This window comes from Cryptomeria japonica, chromosome 6 (assembly GCF_030272615.1).
Source record: "Cryptomeria japonica chromosome 6, Sugi_1.0, whole genome shotgun sequence".
NCBI lineage: Eukaryota > Viridiplantae > Streptophyta > Pinopsida > Cupressales > Cupressaceae > Cryptomeria > Cryptomeria japonica.
Window position 1 is genome coordinate 79,494,377 of NC_081410.1, and position 9,564 is coordinate 79,503,940.

The 9,564-nt window shown below is 29.9% G+C and overlaps 1 protein-coding gene across 2 annotated transcripts; it reads right to left on the minus strand.

The window, feature by feature from the left end:
• Window positions 1-1,341: 1,341 nt before the first annotated feature.
• Window positions 1,342-5,070, minus strand: LOC131072870 (3'-N-debenzoyl-2'-deoxytaxol N-benzoyltransferase). Of its 2 annotated transcripts, none has more exons than XM_058009159.2 (2): window positions 4,566-5,070; window positions 1,342-2,301 (listed from the first exon to the last, which is right to left on the minus strand). In XM_058009159.2, the coding sequence occupies exons 1-2, from the start codon at window positions 5,001-5,003 to the stop codon at window positions 1,390-1,392; spliced, it is 1,350 nt and encodes a 449-aa protein (XP_057865142.1). In that variant the 5' UTR covers window positions 5,004-5,070; the 3' UTR covers window positions 1,342-1,389. The 2 variants fall into 2 exon arrangements, with proteins under 2 accessions (XP_057865142.1, XP_057865143.1); XM_058009160.2 differs by lacking the exon at window positions 1,342-2,301 and adding an exon at window positions 3,349-3,513.
• Between the last annotated feature and the right edge of the window lie 4,494 nt (window positions 5,071-9,564).

The window sequence follows — 9,564 nt, forward strand, 5'->3', positions numbered from 1 at the left end:
TATTAGTGATATGCATGATAAACATGATGCTAGTGATGAGAGTTGGCACTAGAAATAGGCTAATTGAAATAAGTATTCACCATTAATACTTTCAGATAACAATTTTTAATTAAATTAAATAATAATTTAATTTTTCCCTATATTTATAAGATAAATTTGTAAGAGATTATGGATAAAAAATTGTATAAAGAAGTATCCTAATTTTATTAAAAAATTGTACTTGGACTTGTTTGGATATGAAGTAATGTGCACTAGATAATTTTAGAAGAGGTATTATTATAAAAATAGGATGGCCCTACATCTACTTGAACATTCCTATTATGCACATAAGAAAAATTATGTAGAGAAACCAATTATATTCTATAGCAAATTTAGGTGAGCAAGAGGGGCAAAGAGAGTTTTTCAACTATGTAAGGATATTTATATTATGTTAATAAGCTTTAAAGTTATGTATATCTCATATATATGGTTGATATTATTAAACATAAGATATTATTAGTAGACTTATAGGTTACAAATTCATATAGGAAATCAATGTTGAATCTCTGTTAATCCATTATGCATATTAGGAGAGACTGGCATTCAAATTGTTGTTCCTTGTTTTTAATATGGTATACAAATATCATTATTGATTAGTGCCCTAGTACACAAAAAGAGGAGAAATTGATCAACAATCAATTCCATTAGCAAGAACAAATTTTTCTATCGTCAATATTGATTTAAATCTTCTAAATTTTATTAAGTATTCTATAAAATATATTAACAATTATGACAATAATAATAATTAAAAATAATGAAAATAAAAAATACTCTAATATAAATTTTAATGTTTTATATTTTTAAGACGTTACAATTTAAAAAATTCTAATAATGATTGATTATCCTCAAACTAAACAATTATTGAACTAACAACTTATATTTAAAGAATATTAAACAAATACAAAAAGGATATTATTATTCAATGATTTCCTTTAGGAAGTGTCTCAAAATGATCTAAAATGTTTGAATTGAATTTATTATATGATTTATATAAATACTTGTTACTATTTCTATTTATGCAAATCTAAAGTATTTTTATTAGATGTATTTATTTAAATATGTTAAAATATAAAATCCTTACTACATGAAAATATAAGGTTGCTTGAGATGAAAGATGATGATTATAAACACTTATTCTAATATAATTTAAGTTTTTCAAAAATTAAGATAGAAGAAAATTAAATTATAAATAATCATTCTAATATATAGAGTGTTTAAAATCTAGAAAGAAATTAAAAAAAATAATTATTGATAGTGGGAAGGGAAAAGAGACATAAAACAAACTTCTTGCAAATTTGGCTTTGAAATTGTCTAGATTTTATTTAAAAATAAAAATATTTAACCATTACATTAATTTTGGAAATCATTTGCAATATATTTGTTGACAATGGCTTCTACTTCCATTTCAAATAATTGAAATTTTTGTAGGGGCATCCATGTTATCATCTTAAATCCATCAACCTTCCCTTTAGGAGGATGGAGGAAGAAAAAAGCATTTGATATATTGATTCCATTCTCGTTCCAGTGCATAGGACATATATTCACTGGACTTCCTAGTCCAAAGTCAACTTCGTTAAATCCCAACCACCTCCAATCACTCAATAGCATATTAGCTTGGTTACTAAAAATATCTGATGGAAATTGGTCCATATCAATTGTTGATCTAAGATACTTGTTATTTAGTGACATCTTTGTTTTCTTTATAATGTTCACTATATATGAAAGTGGTTGGTTCATGACATCATGGACAGTAGCTTGTGCACATGCAAAAATAAAACCATTTCCATAGTATCCATTTGGTAGTGGGGGATTAAATGATCCCCTCACATTTGTCGCAAAGAAAAATTTTGCACTTTGAGTGTGTGGAATTTTAAGTGCTTTTATCCTTGCTCGCCAAACCAAAGCTGCAACAATTTCAAAAGTAGTGCAAATGTCCATACATTCTTGTGTAATTCTTTGTTTCATATATTTTATTGTCTCATAGTCAAAAGTAAGAGACATCTGAATTGATTCTTCATGTATTGGAGGTTTCCATGAGTGAGATGTGCTCTCTATTTTTTCTTCAATCAATTTTAAGTCTTGAACCAATACATTACTTGGTTTAAGAATATCTCTTTCCCATATTGGTTCAATGGAGGGCTTAACATGCCCCCTAGCCATCTCTCCAAGATTTTTGAGAAAATTCCCCACCCCTTGTCCATCGAATATAATATGGTGGAAACTCACTGCTACAACAAAGCCTCCACATGTGAAACGATTTACCTGTAGTAATTGATTAGTGAAAAAAAAAATTATATTAATAGAGATGAATTATAAGTTAAACATTATATTAGAAAATATATATAGATAAAAATAAATAAATAAAATAAAATAATCAATAAATACTTTTACAAATAAGATTAGTAAAAAAAATTAAATTTTTTTTAATTTATGATATGAAATTTATCATACTGAATTAATCTAATAATCAAATAAATATAATTTTTTAAGTTCTTTTTAAACAAAAAATATTTATATTTTATTCCTTAATCTTAATTTTTTTAAATTTCAACTACAAACTATATAATAAAAACAAAACATAATAACATAAATTTTAAAATAAATATAACATTACATGCAATGTAAGAGATGGTAGTAGATAAAATTTAATATTTTCAGTTTTCATTATTTTTAAATCAAACCTCTTTTTTAATCTTACAATTTGCATGATATTGATCAGATTCACCGTTACAGTTTGGTTTTGGTCAACTGTAACTTTTGTATTCTTCCTAGCTGTATGAGTACTGCACAAATTCATTATCTCTGTAATTTACATCAGCAAATAATACGTAAAAAATCACTGTCATTTCTCCAATAAATGCTATTTATTTTCATATGTTTAAGAATTTTTCATTATAAACCTGCAAAACAAACATAGCATGAAGGAACGAGACAGCATTTCATGGAATAGAATTATTGCAGCCTACAGAGGACATGAGTATCATCACATAGTGTCACTAAATGCTACAAGGAGGTCTGTAACTTGATCAGTTCACATTTGCCAGTGTACTCTTAGGGTAGACATGTATGCAAAATGTGAAAGCATGGATGAGGCACTGAACTTGTTTGACAAAATACCTCAAAGAAATCTAATGTTGTGTCATGCAATGTAATGATTGCAAGATATACACAAAGTGGATTTGTTGAAAAGGGGTTAGAAAGATTCAAGCAAATCGAATTGGCAGGTGTAGATCCAGACTGCACAACCTTTCTCAGTGTACTCCCTGCCTGTGCAAAATGGGAGCTCTGGAACAGGATATTGAGATCCATCAAAGCATAAAGAATAGAGGAATTTGCAACTGCCATATTAGATGTGTGGAAAATGTGGAAGCATAGACAAGAGGCATGAAAATAAGAAGTGCCCATGTATGTTGCCCAGACTGTTCTGTCTCCATTCTGACAATAGTGTCAAGATCAGATCTTTCATGTTATATACTGTAATCCAGAATTTGAAAAGTTGTTAAAAACTATAATCTAGAATTTCAAAACTAGTAAAAAACTATAATCCAAAATTTCAAAACTAGTTTAAAACTATCCTCTGTACATTCTGAAGAACCATAATTCAATACTAATACAAACTAGTTAGTGTGCTAAGTGTTGGTGCGGCTGCCTTTCTCTTAATATGCATAAATTTTAATGAAAAAATATAAACCCAACGCAATTAAGGCAGCACTAGTTTCAAAGGTTTTCATAGATGTATCAAAATATAATAGCTTTACTTCTTAGAGGCTCATCAACTCTACAATGAATCTACATTGAGGACAAACTGCAAGTGCATCCTTGAGGAGTTGTTGGAACTGATAACAAATCAAGGGATATAACTGCTAAGAATAAGAATCAGACCAGTATGATTATACAGATTGTGCATGAATAGTTGCATGCTCGTGTAGTCTCATATGAAAATAATAGTAAGTGTTCTAAATATATAATTAGAATATTAATTTCTCCCATATTGCATGAAATCTTCTGTAGTTTTTGCATTATATAAATGGTATATTAATTTTAACAGATTTGAACTCTGAGACTAGAGAGTTTACATGGAATCACTGCCACTAAGACAAGGTCAGCATAATATCCAAATATCCAAATAAATTCTCTATCATTGTCAAGCATCAGGAAATTTATGCTACGTATTCTGGCAGTTTAATTGGCCACACAGCTACAAATTAATCACTGTTTAATGGTTTGAGCCTCAGCAATAGTTCCATGGCAGGAACTAATAAAATATAGAATATAAGACATAATTGTAAAATATAAGACATAATTATGGTATATGACTCAATTAAATCTAAATGAAGCCAAACAGAATGGTTCTTACATAGGTAGAGCATAGTTTATTTCACTGAATTAGTGTTTACTGCTTTGGCCGTCCAAATGCTAATACCATTTGCTAATTATACAGTATGGAAGCTTCAAAACAATTTAATGAGATTTGCAGCCCTTCAATGCAATACAGATTGTTCTATTTTATTTTAAAGCAATGTTACCTGAAGAACCATGGGATGAACGTCCTCAATAGCTGTATTGGAAGGAAACCAAAAAAACAGCTGCTTAAATGATGGCTTGATCTGGTTCAAATCTCCAAGGACTGACAAACTGTTGTCTACGATGGCTTCCACAAAAAGAACACCTTCTCCTGTGCACTCCAATTGAAGCTTCCCATCTTCTTTCTTTCTCAATCTCCCAGCCACAGGATAATAATACACCAATACCTTTGATAGAGCTTCTTGGATTGTTTTGGCAGGATCTGCTAAAACATTTTCACAAGCCTCATACACAAGAAACGCATTAATGACCATTCTCACAGCTGGCTGGTTATCAAGGTTGGACAAATAGAGAGTAGGTTTGGGCGAAGGCAGGCATGGCGGTACCAGGCAACTCTCCACAATCTTCACATTTAACTCTGCTAAGCATTCCTTCTCCATTATAATGAAAACCTCTTCTTCCTACTTGACTTCTTTGCTTAAAAGGGTTCAATAAGCAAAATGTAGCCGGTTGAAACAAGGATTGCTTTCTAGTGTATATATAAACCCGGTAGAAGACCTCAGTCTATGAAGCTGTAAAGTTAAACCTTATGGAAATATCTGTTAGGTGTTGATTTAGGTGTATTAGAGAGATCGGATATGAAGTTACATTTCTAATCTTATGGAAAGTTCTGTTAGACATTGTTGACTTGGGTGCATGAGAGAGACCTTTTAGTCTTATGGACAATTCTGTAAGGTGGTGCATGAGGGAGACCTTTTAGTCTTATGGACAAATCTGTAAGGTACTGCTGACTTGGGTGCATGAGGGAGATCAGATACAAAGTCATTCTTCTAATCTTATGAGAAGATCAGTTAGGCATTATTGACTTGGGTGCATGAGGGAGACCACATATGAAGTCATACTTTTATAGAAAGATTTGCTAAGAATTGCTGACTTGCATGAGGGAGACCGTTTAGTCTTATGAACAGATCTGTTAGGTATTGCTGATTTGGGTATATGAGGGAGACTAGATACAAAGTCATTCTTTTAATTTTATGAAAAGATCAGTTAGGCATTGTTGACTTGGATGCATGAGGGAGATCACATATGATGTTGTACTTCTAATTTTATGGAAAGGTTTGTTAGGAATTGTTGATTTGGGTGCATGAGGGAGATTAGATATGAAGTCGTACTTCTAATCTTATGGAAAGATCTGTTAGGTGATTAGTTGATTATATAAGATAGAACTTGTACTTATAATCTTATGGAAAAATCTGTTAGGTGTTGATTTGGGTGCATAAGAGAGATTAGATACTAAGTAGTACTTCTAATCTTATGGAAAGATCTGTTAGGTGTTGACTTAGGTGTATAAGAGAGACCATATATGAAGTTGTATTGTTAATCTCATGGAAAGATTTGTTAGGCGGTGTTCTGGTTGTATAAGTAAAACTTATCTCTTGTATTTACTATATTACATAGATCTAATAATTAATAAATACGAGAGATAAGTTTTCTAATAATCTAGTTTAAGTTCTCCTTGTTTTTAATTAAACCTCTTTTCATTAATCAACATGAAATCAATAATATATTTGTAAATTGTGAATCCTTTAAAGAATCTAAAAATATCTTATATAAAAATTAAATCAAAATTAAGTATCATTTAGTTAACCATGTAAAGAGGTCAACGAAAAGGTTATTACATTGAGAACAGTATCTACTAGAACTATATTAGGCAATTAAATTTGTTTGGATTAGTTTTCATTGCTTGGACTATTCAAATGCTAGATTATTTTTCAATTAAATAATATCAAAGCTGCAAATTAATTGTGCAAGATGTGTCATCCCTTTGTACAATAAAAAATGTTTTGTTTTGTTTTATAAAAGTGTTGCTTAGAAAATAATGGCATGAACTTCCTACATGACTACATTGAAAGTCAACTTAAAATGCATCCACCTAAATATTGGCTTGAGGTCGTCTAAATGTTTAAGGCTTGGTGAGTTGTTATCTATTGCTAAATTCATCTGGCACATATGTTTGTGCAAGATGTGTCATCCCTTTGTACAATAAAAAATATTTTGTTTTGTTTTATAAAAGTGTTGGTTAGAGAATAATGGGATGAACTTCCTACATGACTACATTGAAGTCAACTTAAAATGCATCCACCTAAATATTGGCTTGAGGTCATCTAAATGTCTAAGGCTTGGTGAGTTGTTATCTATTGCTAAATTCATCTGGCACATATGTTTGTAAAGAATAATTATGTGAACTTTAAATAAGCTGACCACGAGCAAAATACTTCCAGGATAATGGAGTTTTGTTTTTCATTTTTCTCTGGTACCTTTTCTATTCTAAACAATAATTTAAATGCAACTTTTATAGATACTCCAAATAAAAATGACAAGTTAGTAGAGCATTACAATTGTCACTTATATGAAAGAAAATGACATCCCACAAAAATAATATAAGATTATGAATTGCAATTATCTTTCTCTAGAATACCTCTACAGGTCTATTATCCTTATTTGATACAACCAATACGTTTTCAAATTTTACATAGGTTTTATTTACATATAAAATACGTTCTTGATATAGAGGGAATGTGGTGGGTAAGAGACAAGTAAGACATGCATGATATATCAAGAAACACTACGAGTGGATTATTATTTTTCTTTGTTTTTTCTATTATACCATCTCCATCATCAGCATTAGAGATTGGTAAATGTTTAGCATTGGCAATAGCTAGTTTTGGAGATTTTTAGTTGAATATGTGCTTCCAATTCCCACTTTCCTAGCACCTCCAGTTAATTTTCATGGACCTCTATGTACATTTGTAGTAGTGTTACGATAGTTGAAGTATCTAGTTCACATTTTTCCTATAAAATCCTCATACACTAGTCTTGGAGTCCAATTCCTTTATTGTGTGCATGTTTTAACATTTGTGTCAACTTGCTAAAATTTCTTATTGTCATTGCATTATGGATGGATTGTTTTCACAAGGGTTTTATAGGCAAAGAAATTTTCAATTGTGTTACTATTCCCTAAAATTTTGAATTTCTTGTGTTTAATTAATTCTTAGAGCTTCAACATTTAAAAGATGTTTTGTATTAACTAATAAATTATAATTATAAATAGTTCTAGTTGAAAATGTGCTTGCAATATAAATTTCCCACCTCAAATTGGACTTCATGGATCTCTATGTTTTATAATTGTATTTTTGTAGTTTGAGTAATTAATTTTCCTTTTCCCACAAAACCTTCATGTACCTACCTCAAATCCCTTCTCACATACATATTTTCCACTCCTAATAGCTTGCTAGAATTTTTTTATTTCTATTGTACTAAGGTTCAACTATTTTTCAAATAATTTTATAAAATAATCATTTGTAATATTTTTATAATTGAAAATTTATCTATCAATTCCTACATTATAACTAACCACCATCTCTGGCTTGTGATAGAAAAGGAAAACACCTAATTGCAACTAATTAATTGTGTTTCCAAACATAAACCATTACAACATCTCCATGTTCCTAACCATGATCAAAAACCCTATAAGTCCACTTGCATTATAATGCATGCTATAGTAACTTGGATAATTATGTGGTTGGAAGTTCTCTTCAAATCATTTATCATCATGCAACCATCACAATATTGGATTTAGTAGATTTTCCATAATAAATAAAAATGCATTAAACCTTCCATAAGTTACCATATCTTATGACAACTAACTATATATTATTTACTAGTTTGCAATAGAAAAATGTTAATATTAATATGTTAAAAATTTCACAACTCCTTTTATTAACCTTTCTTGGAACTCTCTAGAGGTAATAAAACCTTAAAGTGTTAACATTCTCCCAATATATATATGATATAGGAGACTTTATAGTATCCCAAGAAATTAGCCTTGTGCATGAGACCAAGACAAGACCATTACTTCCCTACACCATAAAAACTACTAGTACTCATAGGATTTGTCAAACAATTGAACATATTTACTTGGGCTTCAAATTTATTCATTTAAAGCTTGTCTCAATAATTTTCTTGTTTAGTGATACTAAACTACTACATGTTTAATTGTAGCATGGTACACAAGGTCCTTATTTAAATAAATTATATTATAAGAATCAAAATGTAATATTGTATGACTCTTAAAACCAATATTACTCCCTAGCCTTAATGTAACTACATAGCTTCTTGGCAAGCATGTGTTGTTCCCATACGTGCTTCTTCAATTTTAGCTAACATAACTATCTTTTCCCTCTTGATTATTAAATTTACTAATGTGTCAAAGAAAGTATAACATAACCACTTTTGATCTTTAGTTAGCTAGATCATTATCCTAATAATAAATTAATTTTTATATACATTAAACATCTTTCTAACATCATTACTACCATGATAGCATAAATGGTAATTTAAAGTTCCTTAAAAAAATACCAAAAAACTCTTTTCACCTAAATATAATGTTCTTTACCAATATTTTGTGTGATCCTACTCATAACCTCCAATACTTTGATAATATTTGGCCTTGTGAAAACTATTTGATGTAAGGGTAAGTGCACAAAGATGGGGAACCAAAAAGATGCCAAAAACTTTTTTGGCCCCCATCAAGCCCTTTGGCGCACACCAAACAAGGAGTGTGCCCTATTTGGTGTGTGCCAAATATGGTCACACCAAATCTATTTGGCGTGTGCCAAATATGGTGAGCACCAAATTTTTCATGCACCAAATGGAATTGCATTTTGACAATTGCATCTCCATTTTGAAAAGCACAAGTTATCTTTCATTTTCTTTCTTTCTCTCAGAAAATATACATAAAATATAAGTATAAGTGACATTTATATTTGTCTTTTTCCTTTCTTTTGTATTTGTCTTTTTATTTTCTTATACTTTAAGTTATATTTTATGTATATATTGGCAAGATGTTTGAGAGTGGTTTCAGATCTCTAAGAGTTATGATGCAAATTTTAGTTTTTAGAGTATTCATATAAATTTCAGACTTAGTCAAAATTCAGTAAT

Excerpts from the sequence above, each read along its gene's own strand:
- LOC131072870 (XM_058009159.2), bottom strand. The coding sequence starts at position 5,003 with ATGGAGAAGGAATGCTTAGCAGAGTTAAATGTGAAGATTGTGGAGAGT. Across the intron at positions 2,302-4,565 it reads TTCATCCCATGGTTCTTCAG|GTAAATCGTTTCACATGTGG; the intron begins GTAACATTGCTT and ends CAATTACTACAG.